This window comes from Sprattus sprattus (genome assembly GCF_963457725.1).
Source record: "Sprattus sprattus genome assembly, chromosome: 4".
NCBI classification, from domain to species: domain Eukaryota; kingdom Metazoa; phylum Chordata; class Actinopteri; order Clupeiformes; family Clupeidae; genus Sprattus; species Sprattus sprattus.
This window is the reverse complement of record NC_137923.1, coordinates 17144057-17168769: the sequence shown is the minus strand read 5'-3', so window position 1 is coordinate 17168769 and position 24713 is coordinate 17144057. Positions and strand designations below refer to the sequence as shown.

The following is a 24713-nucleotide window of genomic DNA, read 5'->3' as shown; positions in this document are numbered from 1 at the left end:
CTGAAGGTCTTGTTGACAATCCCCGTTTCCACAGCGTCTGCTGAGCAGTCAGTCAGTACAAGTAGGGCTGAAACTGACCAAACAGGGTTTTAAAACCGCAGAATATTTCAACTTTTAAGCGCACCTAAAAAATGCTGGAAATGCTTTTAGAAAACACGTTAGGTGTGTTTCATCCTGAGGCATCTTAACACATATCTGCGAAGTACAATGACTGACAAAAGACTGACCGGACTTGCTCTCTTGAATATTTTCACAGATTTGGGAAAAGACAGCGAAGAAGTACTACAACAATGTGATGCCACTGGCAGAAGGAGAATTAACTTCAATTAGTAGGGCATTTTTTGTTTTGGCTTTATCCCATTACTTGTGCGCGTGTGTGTGAATTGGCGTGTCTTTTTTTTGGTGGCTAGTGCGTACCTCACAATTGTTTTCTGCAGGCGCCCCTGCTGTCGCTTGTTGTGTTCTATGCTGTGTGATGGTGTATTGTACTGGTGTTCCTCTAGGTTCCTCTGTGCCACAGCATAGCTCAGCTTACCAACAGGTCAGGGGAAGCCTTACCTTTACCTGCCTCAGGACTGGTCGGACATTATCCAACAGCACGTCTGACTGGAGAGTCACCTCTTTGCTTTTATTCCCGGCCAACTGGATGACAAACTGGGCATGCTCGCAGCAGTTAGTGATCATCAGTGACAGTAGTACTGCCAGTTCCTGGATCTTTGCAGGGCAAATATGCAAATATGCAAAGACATGCAAAGACAGACACACACACACACGCGCGCACACACACGCACGCACACACACACAAGCACGCCCCAATACACACGGACAAACATTAAAAAAACAAATACTATACGAAACTATGATGAGATTTAGAGGTAAGTAGCAACAGAGTGACACAGCTGTTCACACACACTCATGAGCGGGCTCCTTACAGAAATGGGGTTTGTCTCCTTCTTTTTGCGAGGTTTCTCATCCTCGTCATCTTCAGTGCCAGGGGGAAGGCAGAACTGGTATTCATCCTTGTTGTTACTATAGTCAGAAAAATCTGCGTCACAGATAACCAGCGTCCGACCAGGGAGGGGCGGGATGTTGTAGCGGCAGGAGATCTGCACGGCCTTCTCCAGTGCTGTGCGATAGCGAGCCAGGAGCTCGTCCGTGTAACACCGCTGGCTGCAGAGCAATAATAAAGACATGAAGTCAAACTCCAAACTAATTCTCAAGGCTGGTACACAAGTCAGTGAGGACACTTCTAAAACTAGCCAAAAGACATAAAAAAATAAAGATACATCTAGATAGCTTGTTAACTGAGATGTTTTGGCTAGTGAGGATGACAGGTCTGTCTCACTTTTACGTGACCATGTTTCAATTTGATAAAAATTAAAAATAACTCCCAACAAAAACACACCTAAACACTGTAAAGCCCCATATATGTTAACATCTAACTACCTGTGCAAACAAAATGTGACGATTATCTAACTAACAGTACAAACAAAAGGTGATGAGTATCTAACTAACAGAACAAACTAAAGGTGATGAGTATCTAACTAACAGAACAAACTACATGTGATGTGTATCTAACTAACAGAACAAACTAAATGTGATGAGTATCTAACTAACAGAACAAACTAAATGAGTCTCACACTACCTGCAGAAAGGCTCTTTAGTACCTTGCTTTTCTCAAAAGCTCCTGCTTCATTTTGAAGATCCGGAACACAAAAGGCACTCCCAGGGCCACCCTCAGTCTCCTGCGCTTCGCGCTCTCCCAGTCCAGACTCCTGTTGCGCTTGCTCTTGGGCACCTTCTTCAGAATCTCCTTCAGGATGTCGGTAGAGCTCGGGAACTTTTCTTCTGCTTTCAGGGCTAACAGGATGAAGTGATGAGGAACAGAAGGACGGAGACACTTTCATTGGAATGATAACCTCACGTCTATGTGACTTGTTTATGAAGTGGTCATTTCAGATGATGATGTGCTACCTTTGCTATGCATTTTCTTTCAATTTACAAGCAGAACAGGCAGCTGATAAGGTGTGTTCATAAGAGATTATTTCCTTGTGTTTCAGTTACAGTTATTTACATGTGTTTCAGTTGTGTGGCCTAGCTGAGGGCGTGTGTGTTCTACCCAGTGTTGTAGTCGAGTTACTAAACCTTAAGTCCGAGTCTGAGTCATCAAAGTTCCAAGATGGATCCAAATTGCCAAGGCTTGTTGACTTTGTCATTTGACGCCAATGGCTTTATTTGTCAGATTTTTAACACTTCTCGAAGCAGATTGATTTCACTTTCAATTCATTACATTCATAATTCACAAATCATCAGGGACCTACTGTATAATATATGTATATTTTTAAATTGCTTGACAGCCATAGTGTTAGGTCAGGCCGTAGTGTCAACGATATTAAAACTTAAACTGTTTAAACAGATGTATCGTACCTGTATTGCCAAGCTCCAGGATGACCTTATACGCAGACAGGAAGCGGAATGGGAACTGTCTACTCTGAATCACAGAGGACTGCAGGCACAAAACACACAATGAGGAGGTCAAAGGTCTCTCTCTGTCTCTCTCTTTTCTTCTATCGCTCTCTGTTTCTCTCTTTTCTTCTATCGCTCTCTGTCAACCGAGATGGTGTTTTTCCTTCATGAACTGGAACTAGTACATAATCTGTTTTTGGCTTGATTGTCTGTCTTTCTGGCTTTTTTCCTTTATTCTTCTCTCTGTACATTCATTTATCCATTGATTCTCTTCCATTCATTAATTCAGTTTCAACTTCTTGCTTGGCTCCCATGGGCTTTTTAATGGAGAATCAGGTAACAGTGTGGTCTAGAAAAGATGTATTTGCCAGTGTGTGTGTTTGTGAGTGAGAGAAAGACATAGAGTGTGTGTTGACTACATGTCATCTTAGACAACTTGAGCAGAGAGCTCACCTTCGATGTGAGCCTGGCCAGGATCTTCTGGTGATGTCTCTCACTGATGCCCTGAGTGATCATGTTCCTCAGATTCCTCAGCATGGCCATGAAAGGCAGTGACTTACTATCTAAACAACAACAACCACAACAACAACAACAAATATTGACCCAAGAGAAATTTCAGGGTACATACATTTTCTGTCTGATGATGATACAAGCTGGACTGACTCAACCAACTGCATTAAGGTGACAGTGTGGGTGTGTTTGAATTACTAGCAGTAACATGCACTGTATAGGACATAGCTGTTCAGTTTTTGAATGCATTGTGTTGTGACGGTAACTGATCGTGTCGTCTATGTGAATGTCCTCATGCATCTATGGGTGTCTCCTTCTCAGCAAAATCCATCCACCGTTAAATGTACATTCTGTGATTTTGGCGAGTTTAAAATAAAGTTGGTTTTTAAAACATTTATTTTGCTTCCCATTTTCAGAGCCAGGACTGTGCAATCACCAGAGTTTTTTTTTAAGAGTGCACACACAGAACGAACAGCTAGTGATCCACAAAGAGCAATTGACAAAATGTGTACTGAATTAGAATCAGGTGTTAGGTGCAATCTAGTCTACTCTAATGTGATGTGATGTGATGTACTCCAGTGCCTCCCCACCGATCAGCTGTTCCCATGAGGCAGCTTTGTTGCCCTTCTGACTGAGCAGACGTTCCCAGGTGTCTGGTTGCTTCAGCCTCATGCGCTTCCCTGACAACTCCTTTTGCCATGTCCCGTTCAGGCCGCTGCGAGAGAAGGCCTGCACATCAGCTGGGTACCTGTGGGGGAACAAAACAGAGCAGGGTGGGTCTTTGTGTGTGTGTGTGTGTGTGTGTGTGTGTGTGTGTGTGTGTGTGTGTGTGTGTGTGTGGTTCTTTAGAGCTACTAAGACTTGCACTGTACATTTGTACTTTTGTATTAGCAATGCTCTTTGGATTGCAATCAGTTTGTCAATGTATTTTCCTAGGAAATCAAGTGTAATTAAAACCTTTACATTTGTAAGTAAATTAGTGTATTTAATGTACTTTAAAGAACTGTAATGTTATATTTGGTTTTACTTTGTGTTTCCTAATGCAATTTTAAAATGGCAACATTGTAATATGCATGTCTCAGTGTAAAGATTTTGGTCAGTATGTCAGCAATCCTTTGTCTGAGAGAGAAGCCACTGACTGAATTGCACACTACCCTCGAGATGAACAGAGAAATCCATCCACACACAGACACACCTCTTTCCCAGAATAGCCATGACATGTTCAGCAGGTTCTTTAATGTGTAGGCGCTCAATCATTTTCTTCAGGTTAAACGTCCTTTCCTTCTTGTCCACCTCACGACGGGCACCCTTCTCCAGCTGGTGTGACACAGACGTGTGAAGTTATACTATGAAAGACTTCAATCTATTAGGCTCAATGACATTACTTATCAAGTTGTGACTGCTGTTACACCATCCTCTTGCAAGACAGCTGAAGCTGTGTAAAAAGGTTCCGAGCTACTGATTTTTCTAATGGTGGTGAGAATGAGGTGATGTTAAACAAACACTCACATATTTCTGCAGAGCTTGGGGTTCCGCCCCTACCAGTTGAGCCCATTTTGCCCACTGTTCAACAGACACCTCCTGTAGAAAAGTGCAGTGAGTGGGAGAAGAAAAGCATGGTGAAAGGCATAGGCCTGTCTCATCTTGACTCTATTTGTCTATATCTATATGCATGCAAAAGCACTCTTTGGGGGGTTCAGGCCCTGGGCTCTGTAAAGCGCCTTGAGACAATTGTATTGTTTTGGCGCTATAGAAACAGAATTGAATTGAACTGAAGGATACTTCTAGATAAACATGTGTTACCATATGAACTATATGAACTATAACACTAGGTATTCATCAAGGTCAACATCAACATGCTAGCTCAGTGCTCTACCTTGGGTTTGGGTTTCTTGTTGTGCTTGCACTGATGTTTCCGTGTGTTGTACTTTGCCAGATGATATTCACTGAACTGTTTGAATTTATCAGTGAGGGCTTTCTTCAAACAAGATGGTAGAGAACTGCGGAAACACTGCAGAGTAGAGAAGAAGAGGTAATGACAGAGAATTATTTAATGAGTTGAGACATTTTTTTAAATGTGAAGGAAAGCTACAGGCAAAGGTGCAAATTCTAAAACATTCAAACACACATTCAGGTCAAACTTACAGTAGAGTAGATGTTTGCAACTTCCAGCCAATCAGAAGGCAGCTGTATTGCGGGACAGAAGTATCGGCGTAGGTGCGGCTTTGTGGCGGGTAGGTGGGCGGCAAGTGCCAGCAGGAAGTTGGCGGTGATACGAATGTTCAGTTCCTGTCTGGTGTACACTGCCACCTGACCAGAGGGGGCCAATCAGAACCAGTTCAACCGACACTCAGTTTATCTTAAGCTATCTTCTTATAGTGTTCTCAAGCAAGTAAATAAATAATACTATAAAGTTTCATGCATGTAAAGACATATTGTTACATGTTACAAACCCTAACCCCAAACCTAATCTTGGCCGTAGCCATAATCCCAAGTACATTCTGTAAGAATATACACTATAAAAGTACTTGACAATTATTAATGTATCACCAGTATTATCATTAACCAAGTTCATCTCTAAAACACAAACCTTGAGGAGAAACTCTGGGTCACTCTTGGAGATATCCTCTGAAAGATTCATTACCCTGGCCCAAACCTTCCCCTCGCAATCCCAGTCTTTGCCCCCAGGAGCACAGGTCTTCATCACAAGGGAACTGCACACTGCGTTCAGCAGATGGTACTGACAGAAGAGAAAAAGCAAAACACTAAGCACAATTCAGACAGGGTCAATGAGGCAACCACATAAGCAATACACCTACAGTGATGAGGCTGAAAACAAGGGAGTATTGCTAATGCTGTGGCAATGGGAGTTCATGGCTATACAACAAATTCAACTGCAAAAAGGAGAATGTTTATTTTGAATAGGTGTCCTTTTTCTGCATGTTTACCTTCTTATCCTTCAGCTCCTCAAGCTGACTTTCAACACAGGCTTTTCTCAGTGCAAACTCCTCATCAGAAGCTATAATCAGCTCCTCCTCCTCTCTCTCTGCCAACTCCAGATCGACCACAAGCATCTCTGAGCACAGCTCAGGGTCCTCATCGTCAGTGCTTCCATATTCAGAGCCCTTACATTTCACACATACAAAAGGATGTAAAAGTTTAGTGTATAGTTTTTGCATGAAAGGAAAAACACTTTAAGCATAACAATGTGGCGCCGCTTATTTAGCGTTTCTCAAAATGTTCCGGCATTGTATGCATCTTATGTCTTTGCTTCTGAAATGTATTTTAATTTGTTTGTCCCCCATCATTTTCTGACTAGGGGTAATAAAAAAATATTGGAAGTCATGCATTATCGTTATCCTTATGCAAAGACACAATTGTCTCTGGAGGTGGTGCCAATTGAACTGAAGTTCTGTTGTAAGTCTCCAAAAAAACAGTACTATATTGTTTGACAGTTAAAGCAACGTACTACAACAAAACAATGTATGTATCACATTAAAACCACATAACTTCACATAGTAAATTCAATGTTACAACAAACTTGATTACTTTGTAGTATTCCTCACCCTCTAGATGGCATAAAAACTACAGTCTTACTTACACAGAGTGGTAGAACACTAGATCAGTATTCTAATTTAAACCATGACATAAATACAACCAATCCATGACGACTGGCATAAACCCACATTCCAATTTCAGCCAATTCCAATTCTGGCAAAGTAAAAAGACTGAGGCATGGTTCCGTAAAAATACCTGGTTGGTCGTATCAACCCTGCATCTCTCCCTCTCATCTTCACTTGGCTGTTTCTGCTGCACCTCAGCGCGAGCAGGAATGGAGAGGTGTGGGGCAGAGCTGGGAGTCAACAGAGTGCTACTGACAGAGGGATAGGTGAGGGAGGAGAGAGGGAAGTGGAGAGGGTCTCTCTTCAGCTGAGTGTTCTCGGTGCTGAGGAGACGAGATGTGCAACGGCTGGAGGAGGTGGTGCCACAAAGAAGTGTTGAGGTGGAGGAGGACAGGAGTGGAGATGTGGACACAGTGGAGGAGAGGCTAGACGGCTGGAGGGAGGGGCAGGACAGAGTGGGGGTGTGGGTCATCCATGATGGAGGCTTGGTGAAACACTGGGACAGGGTGGAGGATGACTCAGCTAGAACACGGTTCTCCAGATTTGGAGCATAGTTGGAGAGGAGGCTAGGCTTGGAGCGTAGGTCAAGGTCCGAGCCAGACTGAAGCAAGGTAAGGGCCTTCATATCTCCCTAAGAGACAGATAGCAGAAGAGACAATAGGACTAAAGGGGTGAATATCTCAAACTTTATCAGTCTGTCAGCTGAGCTTAGTGTAGAGCAAACACAGAGATGAACATGTGGCTTAACTGTGCATGTTGCAAGCTTTAGTATGGGTGTGGTATGTGTACACACACAAATACACACACACACAAATACACACACACACACACACACACACACACACGCATACACACACACGCATACACACACACGCACACATACACACACTCACACAAACACATACACACAAACACACACACAGGTTTATAGGCGTGAGACATCAAGCAAAGTTCAAACATAAATCACAAGGTGTTTTTTTTTCCAAGACCGTGGTTCATTGACAAACTAGTTAAAGTTAACTCCAAATAGAGGAGCCCTATGTCTTCATCCTCCCTGCAAAAACAATTGGGCTTATATTATTTATTACCACTGATCATGACTTAACCTAACCAGGTAAGTCATGTTAAACCACGTTCTTGGAACACCCTGCAAGTCCAAAGTTCGCACAGACAAGACAAACAATAATAACCTTAATATCTAAAGGAATAACTTTCCTGATAATCGAAATCAAATTCACAAATATCGTGGTCGCACAACCAACATAAATAGAAGCTTCACTGTGGGAAGTCAAATCAATGTTACTCACAATTTCATGCCCGAACAAGCTGGATATGGATAGAATTGCACTTTGCTACTTCAATTTATGCGTTGCTGTAAGTCAGTGTAAGCTTTATGATGTTGCTTCCAACCATAGGAAAACCCTTCCTGTTCAACTGTATCTTCGGCAACGGGATTGGTTAATAACGAGTCAGCTGTAGGGGTGGAGTCATGGTGCGTTCATGCGCAACCGGGAAGGTGGATAGTTCTGTACGCCTTGTGACAACCCTGACAAATGTAACCCCAATCCTAGTTATAAACGAAGACGTTATGTGAGAGTTACCTTGCCAGAAAAAACAGGAGGATGCTTAAATAATCATTTGAATACGTTTTTTTATATTTTTACATTTCTTACATGAACATGGTCAACACTGTAATCCCAATGTGGTGGGTTGTCATCATCAGTGGTGCACATAAATACGGTCTCAAACGGTCGCATCAATAGACGCGGACGTTTAGGAATGCTAGCCGTAACTGGAAGAGTATGGAAGTTTATTAGACTCTTTATTCAAATGGCAATGCATTTGTCAAATGGCAATTCAATGTGCAAAGTGACAATGCAATCCGCAATTCAAATGGCAAACCAGTTGTCAAATGGCAATTCAATGTGCAAATGACAATGCAATCCGCAATTCAGTTTGTATTATTTTGAATAAAAATTTGAATGAACGCTTATTGCATTGCATTTCATATTGACACGTTTTTTTCGACTCTTTATTCAAATGAAAATGCATTTGTCAAATGGCAATTCAATGCGCAAAGTGACAATGCAATCCGCAATTCAAATGGAAAAGCAGTTGTCAAATGGCAATTCAATTTGCAAATGACAATGCAATCCGCAATCCAGTTTGTATTATTTTGAATAACAATTTGAATGAGAACTTATTGCATTGCATTTCATATTGACACGGTCTTTTCGACTCTTTATTCAAATGGTAATTCAATGTAGTAGCTAAACAGCACCCCCAGTGTATTGCATTAGCATTTACTTGTCATCACGCTCTTTCTGTTGCAAAATTCAAAAATGAAAATGCAATCTGTCAGTCGCCCCATCAAGGCGGGTCCCTACCCCTATAACCAATCAGCGCGGGTCCCTACCCCTATAACCAATCAGCGCGGCGTGTGTCAGAAGTGGAGCTCGACGTAGTGCAGGAGCCCGGTGAATTCAAATAATGTCAAACAAGATGGCCGAGCCTCTCGTGTCTGTTATTGGAAAATATTTGATATGAATAAAGCTGAATACAGGTGTTTACACGACTTTTATACGTCTACATCGACTCGGTTTGTTTCTTATATACTACACGAACACTGTCAGGGCAAACTGAATATTGTAGGTCTTAAATTAAGCTCTCGACCGTTGTTGTTAGCTGGGTGCTAACGCTTTAATTGAAGATCCATGTAGAAGCTAGCTGCTAATCATAGGTCTCGGGAGACTGTTTAACTGGAAATATTTGTATGTAAATAAAGGTGTTTACACGACTTTTATATGTCTACATCGACTCGGTTTGTTGTTAATATACTATACGAACACTGTCAGGGCAAACAGAATATTGTAGGTCTTAAATTAAGCTCTCGACCGTTATGGTTAGCTTGCTGCTAACACTTCAATTCAAAAGTAAAAGGTAGCTGCTAAAATGCTATTAGCGCTGCACTGCAGCCAAACTTGCTACTTGACACTCGCTACATGCTACGGTTGAGAGCTTAATTTAAGACCTACAATATTCAGTTTGCCCTGACAGTGTTCGTATAGTATATAAACAACAAACCGAGTCGATGTAGACATATAAAAGTCGTGTAAACACCTGTATTCAGCTGTGTGCTGGTGGCGGTTTTCTTCCCCTCAGTTGAGGTAGGGACCCGCCTTGATGGGGCAACTGACAGATAGCATTTTCATTTGAATTTTGCAACAGAAAGAGCGTGATGACAAGTAAATGCTAATGCAATACACTGGGGGTGCTGTTTAGCTACTACATTGAATTACCATTTGAATAAAGAGTCGAAAAGACCGTGTCAATATGAAATGCAATGCAATAAGTTCTCATTCAAATTGTTATTCAAAATAATGCAAACTGGATTGCGGATTGCATTGTCATTTGCACATTGAATTGCCATTTGACAACTGCTTTCCCATTTGAATTGCGGATTGCATTGTCACTTTGCGCATTGAATTGCCATTTGACAAATGCATTTTCATTTGAATAAAGAGTCGAAAAAACCTTGTCAATATGAAATGCAATGCAATAAGCGTTCATTCAAATTTTTATTCAAAATAATACAAACTGAATTGCGGATTGCATTGTCATTTGCACATTGAATTGCCATTTGACAACTGGTTTGTCATTTGAATTGCGGATTGCATTGTCACTTTGCACATTGAATTGCCATTTGACAAATGCATTGCCATTTGAATAAAGAGTCTAATAAACTTCCATAGAAGAGACGCTGTAACTTCTCAGTTGTTCTGTCAGTAGTGACAGTGTAGATTAGCCTGGATACCAGCCCAAACCCCGCCCACAAAAACTAAGTGTAGATAAGAAATACTTCAGAAAAGTCAATGACAGCACACTCATTTTCCGGTTTCAAAATAAAAGTAAGTTGCCCATGTATCCACTAGCGGGGTATTATTATATGAATGAATGTTTTAGTATAAGAAATGGGAATTTAAAAATCGCGGCCGGCCGCAGGCTTTGTGAATATCAGGGTTTTAGTAGAGGTGATAGGCTAACTGTTTTCCTACTTTGTAGTGTTTGTGCAACTAACAAATATTTATCCAAATGCTGGTTAATACAATGACGTTTCAGCAAGTTGTTTTTGGCTGTCCATGAGGGAACATGCAGTGGAAATATTCATATTAACATCAGTGGTGTGCTGGGAAAACACCAAGAGTTTGCAGTGGCATGCATCCACATCGAAGATTCTGTTGCCAATAGGTTCTGAGGTCACAGTACAGTTATGACATGTTTCTCTTGTTCTTGGGCAGAATATGCTGTAATCATAACAGTAAAAGATGGTTCTTAAGTTACTGATATATAAAATAACTTCAACTACTGATAATGAAGGCAAACTGATATATAAAATAAATCTGTGGTATGAGCGTATGAGCACTTGAGGTTCAGTTTGAATTTTAATTGGGTGGGGAGTAACTTTAGGGAGCAGGTTTGTGTTTTAAAGTACCGGTATGTATTTCACAATTATTTTTTTATGTTTAATGTTGCACTGTCGAAACAAGAACCTCCTCAAGAAACAAAATGTTTGGGTGACACATGCATATGTGTAAAAAAAAAAAAATACAAAATTAAAAGGCTGAATTGACTACTCTAGATTGATTTGACCACAACAATAGAAGTTATAATACAAATAAAATAATTTTGACACAGTCTGCAAATACTCATGCATGCTCTTATCATTTCCCTGAGCAACGGTAACATTAGGTGCGTTCACATGGACTGGCACCTGACTAAATCATTTTTAACAGTACAAATCTAAAAATGCCCCCTTCTATAACTAGACTTACAGCATAGCGATGCATAATATGACCGCAGCATGAAGAGAGAGCGAGCAAATGAAACTAGGAAATAGAAACAGTTTTGAAAAAATATAAAAAGACAGAATAATATTTATATGTAAGTGCAATTTAACCATTTACAGACTTGAGAGATATTTGGAACATTTTGGAACATTTCATGCGAGCTGGTTCTTTTTCAAAAAGGAAAAAAAAGGTTTTTGCTTATTACAGCACCCCTAGTGCTCAAATCAGGCAACATTTTTTCATACCACCTCAAGACGGAGTCCATGTACCAAGTATCATCAAAGTGTTGCTGTGATTTGATCCTTCTGTCAGCATCATAAATTGCAAAACATAGACAATGGAGGGATTTATAGATCAATATTAGTAAGAATGCAACAGTTATTCTTACAGTACATTTCTAAAAAGAGGCAAAAATGGCTGCTGTGGCAAAACCGATATAACACACAGCCTCTTGTCCCAAGAAATAAAAAAAATGCTCCACCTTAAAGATGTAATGGTTAAGTCATCATTTTGTGATGTTTTTTTTAAGCTAATGTGCAATTACTTACCTTCCCACATTTTGACTTCCATATATTTTAGACCCTACCAATCTTTTACCAAAGTTATTTACTAAAATGGCACTAAATAGGAAAGATTCCTAAGTTTCCAAAAATGTAAGCGATCATACTTTGTGATTGTGTCTGTGTGAGGAACCGAGGCGGTCACCCCATGTCATTGGGATGTGGGCGACTTGACTTAGTCAAGTACCTATACACCCTGGGCCCCTGCTTGGCCCATTTAGGCCAAATACCGGCACATTCCAGGCCCAAGCTAGGCCCCAAATTATGCACAGAAACTTAGCCAGAACCAGGAACTTAACAAGGCACACAAACTTGGCATAATAAACAAGGCACAAGAACAAAGCACAAAGATACAGTGCCCAAACACTACCACTTCACCTCACAGCAGGGAGGTGTTTTACCTTCATATTTCTCCAAAGTTCTCTTTCCCAGTCCTCTCCCTCATGAAAATGAGACACCCTTTCAATAGAATATGCCGGTATTGGGCCTAAATGGGCCAAGCAGGTGCCCAGGGTGCATAGGTACTTGAGTTACTGTGGGTACTGTCTGTGTAATGATTTATGTTGTTTTGTGGGCACATGTGTTGGGGTTGATATAGAGTCCTCCGTGTAAATAGGTATGTTTGTATGGAAAATCCACCATCTCCTGCACGTTTTTCTCCACATCAAAACCAAGTCAGTCGCCCACATCCCAAGAACGTGGGGTGACCACCTCTGTCCCTCACAGTCTGCTTAAACTAAAAGGGTCTTCTGTGCACATGCAGGACGGGTATATATTTAATATACTGTATATTTAGAGTTTATTTGGTGCTGGAGATCCAGCTTGCCATCATGAAAGAGGCTTAAACTCAGGACCCTCCAGCCCTCCACAGCCCTGCCCTGACTGGCATTCCTGGCACCCCTGGGCACTGGGATCTTTGTCAAAAGGAATGTTTTTTTTTTTTCTGTGTCACTTTAGAATTAGCAGCTCAATGTTGAAAGACCACAGCTCAATGTTGAAAGGGAAATGTGGTTGGGCATATAACCATGGCTACATGATTTGATGGATACTCATCTTAGACCAAGGAGACATCAGAGACAGTCATTTATACAGCAACAATGTATACACCTTCCTTTACACCACATGGTCTCACCAGAAGTAAAAGGGTCAGTTCAGTGAGTGATATAGTGCCCCCTAGTGCCCTCTGACTTTACATACAGCCGCGGAAAAAATTAAGAGACCACTTCAAAATGATCAGTTTCTCTGGTTTTACTATTTATTGGTATGTGTTAAAGTAAAATGTACATTTTTGTTTCATTCTATAACCTACTGGCAACATTCCTACCAAATTTCAAATAAAAATATTGTCATTTAGATCATTTATTTGCAGAAAAATGACAATTGGTCAAAATAGCAAAAAAGATGCAGTGTCTTCAGATCTCGAATAATGCAAAGAAAACAAGCTCATATTCATTTTTAAACTACACAATACTAATGCTTTAACTTAGGAAGAGTTCAGAAATCAATATTTGGTGGAATAACCTTGATTTAAAATCACAACTTTCATGTGTCTTGGCATGCTCTCCACCAGTCTTTCACATTGCCGTTGGGTGACTTTATGCTACTCCTGGCGCAAGAATTCAAGCAGCTCGGCTTCTTTTCATGGCTTGTGACCATCCATCTTCCTCTTGATCACATTTCAGAGGTTTTTTTATGGGATTCAGGTCTCGAAATTGGGCTGGCCATGACAGGGTCCTGATCTGGTGATACTCCATCCACACCTTTACTGGCCTGGCTGTGTGGCATGGAGCATTGCCCTGCTGGAAAAAACACTTCTCAGAGTTGGGGAACATTGTCAGAGCAAAAGGAAGCAAGTTTTTCTTCCGGGACAACGTTGTACTTTGCCTGGCTGAGGTTTGTAAAAGACCATAAGGATTGAACCAAAGCGGACTGGAGGTCATCTTCTAAGTTCATCTTCTCTGAGTCCAATTTTCAGCTTTGCCCAACACATGGTCGTCTGATGGTTAGACGGAGACCTGGAGAGGCCTACAAGCCACAGAGTCTTGCACCTACTGTGAAATTGGACTCATCAGAGAAGACGAACTAGGAGACCCTCCAGTCCGCTTTGGTTCAATCCTTATGGTCTTTTACAAACCTCAGCTACTTTTGATGAGGGCATGAAGTTATGCTCGGATGCTGGAGCCTCACTTGTCCTGCCGAGAACAGAAGAGGAAAACCCAGGGCTGGCAAAGGTGCACGAAGTTTTCCCTCCCTCTCACCCATTCATTGGAGCAACAGACAGGAAGCATGAAGGAAACTTTGTTGACATGGAAGAGAAGTCTCTTACTTTCACTAAATGGGGCCCTGCGGAACCAAATAACTGGAAAGGGGTTGAAGATTGTATTATAACTTATGTGACAGGTGTTTGGGTTGATGTCCGCTGTGATTCTAGATTTCTTATAGTGTGTGAAATGACAAACTGATGAAAACTGTATTAATGGCATGCATTTGCGAGCGGTAACATCTACACTCATGAGCTGCTTCTCAATTCCCATCAGCATGAAATAAAATACTTTCTACAACTATACTACAACATTTATTGCAATCACTGGATACATACTGATCTGTAGGTAGCAAACCTGTTTTCCACCTGGAGCAGGGATTTTCAGAGAGCGTATTCAACACAGATTCTCGCCAGAATTACAGACTGTACTTATTTTCCAGAATTACAGACTGTACCTGTATGTTTGGATGGCCATAAAGGAGAAAGATGTGGATGGACCCAGGCTAAATTAGAGGCAAATAAAAGATCAGAGGATTTTCACTTTTGCACTTTGACTTTGCTTACATTTTGAAAGACTTTTGCCCTTTGTCCTCTGGTTTTTGTTTGACTATTTGCCTCTAAAACACACAAAATAATACCAGAGGTATATATATCCACCAATGTTTGTGAGAGACATTTTTCATCTGAATGCCGAGGCCATTGTTGAAGAGGTTGTATTATCCTTAACCAGAGTCAACCAAAAAGGCAATGAATGCTACCTTTGGGAAACCTGTGGAGAGCGGAGAAATGTAATGGTTTAATATTCTTGAATGCACTTACCTCAAAGCTCAGCTTAAAATATTTTTTGTTAAAGTTTAAGTCATTTCACACATCACGATGCTTGCTTTACTTAACACACATTTTAAACAAATACTGCACATAATCTGAATATAATTCAGTAGTGTAAATCATTTCAGCAGTTTGGTTATACTGATTGTTGGTTTTCTTCACACACAGAAGAAAGTTTTCATTCACATCCACCACAGTTTCCTTAATCTCTGATGATAAATCATGGTCATTTTATGATTTAGTACAGTAAATACATTACATATTGGTCCTTCAATCAAAGTTTTTGTAAATCAGTTTTATTTTTTCATTCTCATATTGCTTTAGTCCCTGTTTAACTTTGAGCTGTGTAAGCCTTTTCAAATTGTGCTGTATTGGCAAATTCCTGAACTTTGGAAAAATCAATGAAAATGCTGGGTTTATATGAACCCTGTCCTAGATCCTCCTTAACTTCTCCTAGAAACATCATACACATCAGTGCAAATGACAACGAGGATGAGGATTGTTCTGTTGCTGATCCCTCTGGCCTGTATGTGTGTCACACACACTCAGGATGTCCTGCAGCCTTACCTAAACATTAGCAATCTCCTCACAGGTCTGGAGGATCTAAAAAACATGGAGGCCAGGCTGAACACCACTGAGAAGCTGGTGGAGGAACTGAAACAGCAGAACAAAGGTACAGTGCAGGGGACGAGTGAGCATGCATCATGTAATATCTACTTTTGAGTATTATAGGCTAAATGAAACTTTGTTTAAAAAACACACGTGAGTGGTGTAATCTATGGCTCAACATGATTTCTACAATCATTTATGAAACTATTTAGGCCGATGTTTATCTATTTACAGGGTGTAATGCCTTGTGCCTTCTGCAATAAATAATAAAATGTAGACCAATACAGTCTAGATGTTCACAGTTTGTAATGGCTTTTCAGATGCTCTTGAAACAGAGACAAATCAGCTTAACAACTTTATTTCACCTGATATCAACTTTTACAGATTTAGTGGATGAGCTGCAGGTTCTGAGAAGCATGGAGGCCCGATTAAATAGCACTGAGGACCAGGTGAAAAAACTACAAAAAAATAATAATGAAGGTAAATAAAGCATAAATAAACATGTGTCCCTTCATATAGCCAAACCAAACTAGCCCACCAATTGATTCACCCTACTCTCAGCAGACATCTTCCATTCAGAAAATGCAACAGTGTATTGCACTACTCAACACCATTGTAAAAGTTGATATAAGGCGTTTGACTGCTACATTTCTCTGTCTGCCCAGGTAACACAAAAGTGGCATTCTCAGTCTCTCTGTCCACCTATAGAAAAGAATTCACAGGACCCTTTGACACTGACACCATTGTAGTGTTTAAAAGGGTTCTCACCAACTTCGGTGATGCATACAACCCACTGACAGGTATGAAGTGAAGCCTATACTATACTTAAAGTCTAAACATTTAACAGAAATCAATGCCTGGATGGTGAATAATTAAGAAATGTATGTAATTAATAATAAACTGTCAATAACGCCTCTATGCAAGGTTGGGTTTATGACAATATGAATTTGATACTAACAACACAGTTGCACATGTTTACTTAACAATACAATTCATTGGAATGACGCACTGATCATTTGACTGGAAATCAATTATCACAGGAAAATTCACTGCGCCGGTGGATGGGGTTTACTTCTTCAGTTTCACAGCATTCGGATTCGGTTCTTCAATTCTAATCGGCACGGCACTGTACAAGAATGAAGAGCTTGTTGTGTCTGTGTATGAATATCAAAGTGCTGGAGATGACCATGAGTATGGATCCAATTCAGCTGTGCTGCAGCTGAAGGCAAACGACACTGTGTACATTTACCTGCCCCAAGGCCGCAAGGTCTACGATGATGATGTGGGACGCACCACTTTTGCTGGATACCTGTTGTGGACATTGTCAACTGAAAAGTAGAGGACTTGAGGCAGAGTTTTGACATCTCTTAATCAGTTGACCAATTGGGAACACTTGTTTTTTGTGTCATCGTTATTCATTTTGCTTGCATGCTTCTTACTAACAACTGTTTGATTGAAACAGTTTATTTCAATGTTTTTATTATTTGTAATATCCTGCTAATTGTGATTCCTTTGGTTGCTCCATACTTCTATGTGAAACTGAATTCTTTCACATAGATGTACAAATGTCCTGCAATTCATTCAGCAGACACTCAGAATGAGGCATTAACTGTGTTTCCTACATGCGGTTGCTGTAATTTAAAAACGTTGACCGTAATCTAATGTTAGGCCTATTTTCTACACTGTGTTAGGAATTAACAAGGTCTTTCTTTCCTTGAGCTTGTGATCTGTTACTTCATGGTTATCCTCTGCCATCAAGTGGGCAATTATTTTACAAACATATTGGTGTTCTTTGCAGTTACAGGCTTAGTAAATACACTTTATACATTAACACCAGACATATCGTGCCTATAAGGTATTTAATGTCCATAGACAAAAATAATATATATACTGTATATTTGAAAGAATTTGAATGGGAACACTGAAAGGCCACAATCTACTTAAATCTATTTGTTGTAGTTATGATTTGGCTGCCAGATAGCGAAAGGTTGACCACTCCCCAAAGACAATCACAAAAACACAGGGATATTTGTTGTGATTTTACTTGATTTTAACACCCATAGGATGGTGGATCCAAAACAGCACGTGCTGTTCATACTGGATATAAAATATAAATATACAGGCAGTGCAACTTTCGAGGCTTAAAAATAAACATTCAATTTCTAGTCTTTTTTACACATAGTAAGTTTCAATAACTCCATACCATTACATATCGACATTCAAGGAGCAAAGATGAGACGTCGTTGTGTGGTGAGAACTGATAGAAAATCGTAAACAACAACAATCGCCGCCATTTCCCCCCCAAATCTTTATTTATTGGTGCCACCAATAAATAAAGCAGGATTCCAGTCAATGGAAAAATGGCCTCTCCCCACTGGCGATTGTTGTGTGTACGATTTTCTATCAGTTCTCACCACACAACGACGTCTCATCTTTGCTCCTTGAATGTCGATACGTAATGGTAAGGAGTTATTGAAACTTACTACGTGTAAAAAAGACTGGAAATTGAATGTTTATTTTTCGAGTCTCAAGCCTATAAAGTTGCACTGGGTGCCTTACAAACACCTTTTTTCTTTTTAATTTTGTATGAGGCACACACACATGCGAAAGATGTCTTATCTTTCAACTGAACTCAAGGCATAGGGCAAGTTAGTAGTTTTGTTGTAATGACATCAGCAATATAAAGTTAAAAACTAGTCCTGTGTTTTCTGTGTATACTGAAACTTTAGCATTAGAGAGATATGCATTTGTGGATCATTCAGAAGACCCAGATGTTAAAAGAAATACATTGAAAAAGGAAGAAACGGAGTGTGTACGATGCACAGTAGGCTGTTTTTGAGAAACACTGTTTATTTATCATGTTCTCAAAGTTATATCGTCACTGTAAGTCCAAAAGGCATTTCAATTTTAACAGTGAAACAACTGAGGCTACGCTGCATAAATATGTGTATCTTCGTGTTGTAAAACGTATGCAGTAGATACCTTCTTTAAAAGGTGTAGGCAATAGATGCTTCACAGCAAACCTAGCGCCCCCAAAATTGGGGAATTCCGTGCTCATGGATATGTTTTCCTGTCATGGGACTCTTCCCTGGAATTCCAAAACATACGCAGTCTGAAGTCACTTTTTCAAACTAGTCAATGGGCTCCTCTGCGATTGGACCAAAAGTTCACCCGGCATTTGACGTAACCACCCCTGTTTAGCAAGGAAGGAGTGTAAGCACTTCCGCCACTGCGGGCGAGACGAGAGGACATCAAAAGAAAGGAAATGTGGTGAGAGGACACAGAAAGAAGGACCGTTAATCAATGAGAATCGTGTACACGTCGTGATCCGTTTTAGTGTAGTTATAGCGTTTCTCAGCATTAACGTTATATCTTTGAGTCTCGCATGCGTTTATTGTGATCAGTTTTGAACACCTAACGTTACATCGTACTCAGCTGAGCTACCGCGCAGCTGGCTAGGAAGCTACTAGCTGGTAAGTCTAACAACGTTAAAGCGCGAGATGGGTACACGATCCAGTCGTTTACAAGAAGAGGTTGTGTCGACGACTTTTGATAAGGACGGACTTAAAAGAGAGTCATGTCGACGTCTCCGAAGCAACAGGCCCACAAGCCTTATGGTTGATTTTTCTGGTAGTTTTGAACATGATTCGGAAGCCAATCGTAGCCGTTCGGAGGAAGGGAGCGACTCGGACACAGGGCAGCAGGCAAGTGCCGAAGGAAGCCCCACCGATCATCACATCTCCCCGTCACTTGGCAGTCAGGATACACCAGCAGAGGATACCGTCGGCAGCCACGAAGACACCGGCAGTCCCGGAGACGCAATAAATAATCAAATTGTGGCTGGTGAGGAAACAGGCCGCGTTCCTCATCGCACTTTCTCCGAGCGTTTGCCCGGTGGTCGACACACTCCTGGGCGCAACGTCACTGCTAGATCCGCACGGGTGAGAGGTGCTCATTCACGTCCAGTGTCGGAGGCATGGATTGGGCTTTACAGAGTGAACAATCGACATGGAAGTAAGTTGAAACCATATGCGTCCTGAACAGTAAAGTGTCTACATTTTAAACTGACCTAAATGCTTACATTTCATACAGACTAACGGTATGCAACGTTAGCTTCAAATGCTTGTTCAGTGGAACGTTAGCAAGCTGTCTGGCGAATATTTGTTGTGTTGCTTGTTTATTAGCCTTGATAGCTTGTGCTCTTGGTAGTTAGATACCGCTAGGTATCTTGTGTCAGTCATACTACCCTATGACCGTTATTTTCCACAGTCGGACATTCTAATTGCCATAATAAATGACTTGAAGTTTGTTACCGTCACTAATTTATCCAGCAGGACACCTATATTGGCGTAATGGATTGGCAGTTTTCATACCTCCACAGCCCACAGATTAATATAACGACGTTAATAGTAAAATTGAACACCAGTTAGCGTATGACGGTGGCCAAATAATTGAATAAGTGACCGGCCTACTGCAAAACAAAGGTTGCCTTTAATTGGAAAGTCAGTGAAGTTACACCAAGGACATTCTCCTGCTTGGAAATGCGATACTAACTGGCAATTGTTCTTACAATGGAGGCAATGTACTGCCATTGTACGAATTTAAGCATTGTCAGGATTTTTGGCCAGATTATCTTAATTCCGCACCACGTGTATTCAAGCGAACAACCGAAATCCTCCAGTTTTGGATGGGGGTTATTAGCTATGGAGTCATATGTTGATTTTGCACGCTGGCCAGCAGTCCTTCATCTAGCGGGAATTTCAATTTACCAGCCGACCCTGCCACACCACACTGCCATTCCTACCAAGTGATTTCCTTTTATGACCCATAGTTTAAAGGCTCACTGGGATCGAAGTAGACACTAATAGGCCTATTTACTATACTTCTATGAGTTTGTGAACAGTGTGCCATAGTATTGTTACTATAAAGAGAAGTTGGCTTTGGCTACCACAAGGTCAGTGCTAACCCTGGGAGAGGTCTATTTTCTCACCAGGCGACTGCAAGTGATGCTCCAGTGTAGGGGTAGGAAATGGGTCAAAGGACTCATGAGCACAGAGCTGGCCGCAGTCCAGTGAGCTGAGAGAACTAGGCCAACTGGTCGCGGGTAAAACAACCCGCTGGCCCGCTACCCTCTGGACTACCTTGTGGTGACGGTCGGAAAACTAATAATGGGGGGATTAACCTGGAGTTAGTTAAATGATTCACATTTTAACCAAAAAAAGAATGGTTGCAATTCCGTGACTACAAACATTGTATATTGGGTACAACGTCCTATAGGTGGTTATGTCGTATCTCATTTTGAAGGGAAAAAAATGGTTTTGAGGAAGCTTTGACAGATTATGGCGAATGCCTCCTAATCCTGTGACTTTAATTCCCCTCTTCAGCAATCCGCTGCCCGTTCTGTTCCAAACCGTTCCCTGGAGGAAGGATTGAGGAACACCTGTTGAGCTGTCTCACCTCTCCCCCTCTTCCATACAATAGTGAGTCCATCTGTCTCCTGGCTAAATCTCTTTTGTCTTCATGTGCCTTATGGCAAACAGACCCCCACCCTGACCCATGTAACTGAACTTCGTATGAAGTGATCCACTGTGGTCCTTTTTTTTGGGGGGGGGGGGGGGGGGGGGTGTATGGCTGTTCTGCTTTGAACATTATTTTGAAATGCAACATGGTCTGAGTGATTTGTGTGGGTTTGCAGCTGACGTCCTGACCAAGGACAGTGGCGAGTGCTCCATTTGTCTGGAAGACCTGCTGCAGGGTGAGACCATCGCACGCCTGGCCTGCCTGTGTGTCTACCACAAGAGGTGAGCAGCCAAGCGTACAAACACACACACACACACACACACACACACACACACACACAATACATACACACATACCTACCCACACACTCACTCTCGCTCTGACACAGCCCTCAACACCTCTCAATTCCACATCTGTGTTCATACATGAAGCACTTCTCTTTAATCATAGTTCTCATCATTTTGGTCATATGAATGGAGTCCTCAGGGTTTCTCGCCACATTCAAACTCGCTCATTCTGTTTCTCTTTCTCTCTCTGTGCAGCTGCATTGACTCTTGGTGCAAGGTGAAGCCTTGTTGTCCCGAACACCCCTTTGATTGATTTATTTGTGCCCTGCTATCTTTGACTCAGGTGAGCCCGTGTGTGTGTGTGTGTGTGTGTGAGAAAATTAAAGAAACATTACATAGGTGTGTTCAAAAGGCATTCAACATTTCTTGAAAAGGGTTATGGTAGTGTTTGTGTGTGTGTTCATTTAGCTTTACTTTATCTTAGATACAAATTGTTAACCTTTCTATTTTTTTTTTTTTTAAAGGAGCACAGTCCTGGCCAGATACAAGACGAAACAAGTGATGGGGCAGCAAGAAATTAGAGAGCTTGATACATTTTTTTTTTAGCTGACACTGAACATTTCTGCTACCACCAAAACAGAATCAACTCCCTTCTGGCTTGGCTGTGAAAGCCTGGGCTTTCTTCTCCCCTCCAGTGGTGCTTGCTGGGAACAAGGGCTTTGGGGCAAGGGGAGGGTGGTGGGTCATCTGCTCTGCTTGCCTTTCCACGGACATGGCCTCTCTCTAAAGCTCTATAAAACAATCAAAGGTAACTGAAAAGCAAACAGTGGGTATGGGCTTACAGGTAGGTCACCTACAGCAATCTGACTGCTAAGGTATGTGACCTCCCAGGAGAGAGCGAGGTATGAAGAGGGTGGTTTAGGCCTGGTGTGGGCTTACTCTATATGGGGATCACATCATGAGATGCATCAAGCTGTAGAACTCTGTTGATATGACGTTGTCTGGAGAACTGTTTATTTGGTTGGGTGTCAGATCCACATGCACCAGTGAGCTGAGAGTTAGATGCGTAAATATTGCATTCGCATGATACTGAGAATGCACCACTACGGGGAGTTTTTCAAAATGGTTGCTGGCGAGCCGGTTGGGGGGTGGGAGAGATATTTTTAGTTGGTGACGGTTGTGGTTTTTTATTGTGTGTTATTATTTTTGAACTCTAGCAACCCTTAACACATTTCATAAATGGAGTGTCATTTCACATGGTTTTGACTTTCAAAATGGCTCGCTCACGTCGGTTTTTGAACGTAGAGATTGAAAACGTTGATCAGTTGGCTGTGTTACACAACCGGGATCCCAATACACCCAAGATCAAGTGGTTTGGTCGCTTTAAGTTGCTTGGTGTGGAAGTGCCCTGGAGGAGATCCATCTAGCTCCATAGAGCTGTGTGCCGAGCAGGGGGAGTTGGGAGTGGGCTGCACGGACGAGTGGGGCACACTGGTGTCCTTATGATTCCAGTCAGCTCTGGCCTGCCTCCATGGAGCATTTTTGTTTTCTCCGGCGAAGAAGAATCCCCATTTGGAGTTCCTGACCGCTGACTAACCTAAAACCAGTGACTCCTTGCTCTTGTCTGTGTTCTGTTTTTTAGAGAGGAGTAGAGGAGTTTCCATCCCTTCTCAGCCTTTGTCTCTTGCTCTGTTTCCTGTATGCTTGTGGAGAAGCACATTTCCGCAGCCCCCACCCTGTAGCTAGTTGGGTTCAGCGGCATGGTTTAGCACCACGTCATGGCTGCTCTGTTATGAGGATGGACATCAGGAACAGCTGAAGGGGGGGGGGCCTGGCTTCGGTTCAGAATGCTGCCCCTCCCATGAAATTTGTGAGACACAAGGAATGGAGGAACAGCATTGAAAACAAATGTTTTATAAGTATTATTGTTGTTATTGATATTCTTATTATTATTCCCATTGCGATCGATCATAGTCGTTGTCGTCTTCATCCTTGCATTGCTTGCCTCTTGCCTTGTGTGCTGCAGTGGAGCGTGCTCTGGTCAGGCTGCGCTCAGAGGCTCTGGCCCTCTCACAGAGGGCCACCCTGTGCATGTTACTATTTCTCCTCTACTGGAGAACTTGAGAAAAGCCAAAAGTGTGTGTGTGTGTGTGTGTGTGTGTGTGTGTGTGTGTGTGTGTGTGTGTGTGTGTGAGTGAGAGAGAGAGAGAGTAATCATACGAGATGCGATTTTTTTTTTTTTTGGTGACAAAGGCTTTTAGTGCTGGGGGTTGATGTTAAAAAATGTGGAGAATCTTCTGATTCAAAGATGTTTCCTTAGATGTATTCATTTAACTGATGTGGTGCAATACCTCACTATTATAGTAACCTGGGGGTCATCTAACTCCAAGGGTGATTATTTGTGTGGGTTTTTTTTTTAGTAAGAAAAGTAAGTAAGAGTGAAATGCGTTTTTGGCAAATGGTCTCTTTCCTCTATTGTAACCTGTAAGGTGTCTGATGACCATCATGGCATTGAAGAATGGGGTTGTCGTAAAGATCACATTGCCTATATCTAAGACATTGACAATCGGCCTTCTCTCAGCTAAAGAACAATTGAGTATTTATTTATTAAATTGTAAATATGTATGGCAATTCAAAATACCTTTGTCTCTTGTTTGTTCATTTTACTGTTTCTATGCCCAAATATTTTGTATGTCTGAAAGAGTGTTTTATATGTATTTTTTACAATAAATATGCTTAATGTGTGAACTATTAAAGTGTGTTTGTGTGAGTCTATAATATTATTATTATTATGAACTCAGGGCAAGGGGGCTATTGGACTGGTTTGCTCAGGCCAGACATGACTTGGTCAGTGATATGAGAGTCAGAGTTTGGAGACAACCTGTTTAAACTGTGGCTCTGAAGGCTGTCTGAAACACTAATACATGCGTACCATGCTACACCTACAGGGCTTTCCCTGATTTTGCATGTCTATACTTTTAGCCTCCTCCTTAGACTCTTAGAGGGTTTTGGGTTGGTCTGGAAATGTCCTCATCAAGCCCACATTTCACCTTGATTGGTGCATGTTAATAATAGATGACTGGCTGCCCAAAACTATGTTCCACCAGATGTCTACTGCACAGGACTACAGTCTTGTGCAGTTTCAGCTCAAAAGAAACCTAATTAGTCCCTCTTTCTGAGACCTGTATAAAAAAATCCTA

The 24713-nt window shown here is 41.5% G+C and overlaps 2 protein-coding genes across 2 annotated transcripts in view; one reads left to right on the top strand and one right to left on the bottom strand.

Annotated features, from left to right (window-relative positions):
- Positions 1 to 8013, bottom strand: part of tep1 (telomerase-associated protein 1) — a 34495-nt gene extending 26482 nt beyond the window's left edge. Inside the window, exons 1-14 of the mRNA XM_080837131.1 lie at positions 7907 to 8013; positions 6730 to 7230; positions 5925 to 6101; positions 5567 to 5716; positions 5122 to 5286; positions 4853 to 4987; positions 4486 to 4557; positions 4172 to 4293; positions 3567 to 3724; positions 2920 to 3029; positions 2428 to 2506; positions 1668 to 1860; positions 933 to 1170; positions 559 to 714 (exon numbers count right to left, since the gene is read on the bottom strand). Coding sequence (XP_080693257.1) covers positions 559 to 714; positions 933 to 1170; positions 1668 to 1860; positions 2428 to 2506; positions 2920 to 3029; positions 3567 to 3724; positions 4172 to 4293; positions 4486 to 4557; positions 4853 to 4987; positions 5122 to 5286; positions 5567 to 5716; positions 5925 to 6101; positions 6730 to 7224 — 2250 coding nt within the window. The 5' untranslated portion in view covers positions 7225 to 7230; positions 7907 to 8013. The remainder of the gene's footprint in view (positions 1 to 558; positions 715 to 932; positions 1171 to 1667; positions 1861 to 2427; positions 2507 to 2919; positions 3030 to 3566; positions 3725 to 4171; positions 4294 to 4485; positions 4558 to 4852; positions 4988 to 5121; positions 5287 to 5566; positions 5717 to 5924; positions 6102 to 6729; positions 7231 to 7906) is intronic.
- An 11020-nt stretch (positions 8014 to 19033) lies between these two features.
- On the top strand, positions 19034 to 23598 carry LOC308364758 (E3 ubiquitin-protein ligase ZNRF1). The gene is made up of 5 exons (XM_080837989.1): positions 19034 to 19720; positions 21091 to 21186; positions 21402 to 21507; positions 21769 to 21856; positions 22038 to 23598. Exons 1-4 carry the CDS (start codon positions 19207 to 19209, stop codon positions 21824 to 21826), a joined length of 774 nt encoding a protein of 257 aa, XP_080694115.1. The 5' UTR covers positions 19034 to 19206; the 3' UTR covers positions 21827 to 21856; positions 22038 to 23598.
- The last annotated feature ends 1115 nt before the right edge of the window (positions 23599 to 24713 follow it).

Bases quoted from the DNA above. Each gene is read 5' to 3' on its own strand.
- LOC308364758 (XM_080837989.1), top strand. From the start codon at position 19,207: ATGGGTACACGATCCAGTCGTTTACAAGAAGAGGTTGTGTCGACGACT. The intron at 21,187-21,401 runs GTGAGTCCATCT...GTGGGTTTGCAG, and splicing joins TCCCCCTCTTCCATACAATA to CTGACGTCCTGACCAAGGAC. The intron at 21,508-21,768 runs GTGAGCAGCCAA...CTCTCTGTGCAG, and splicing joins CTGTGTGTCTACCACAAGAG to CTGCATTGACTCTTGGTGCA.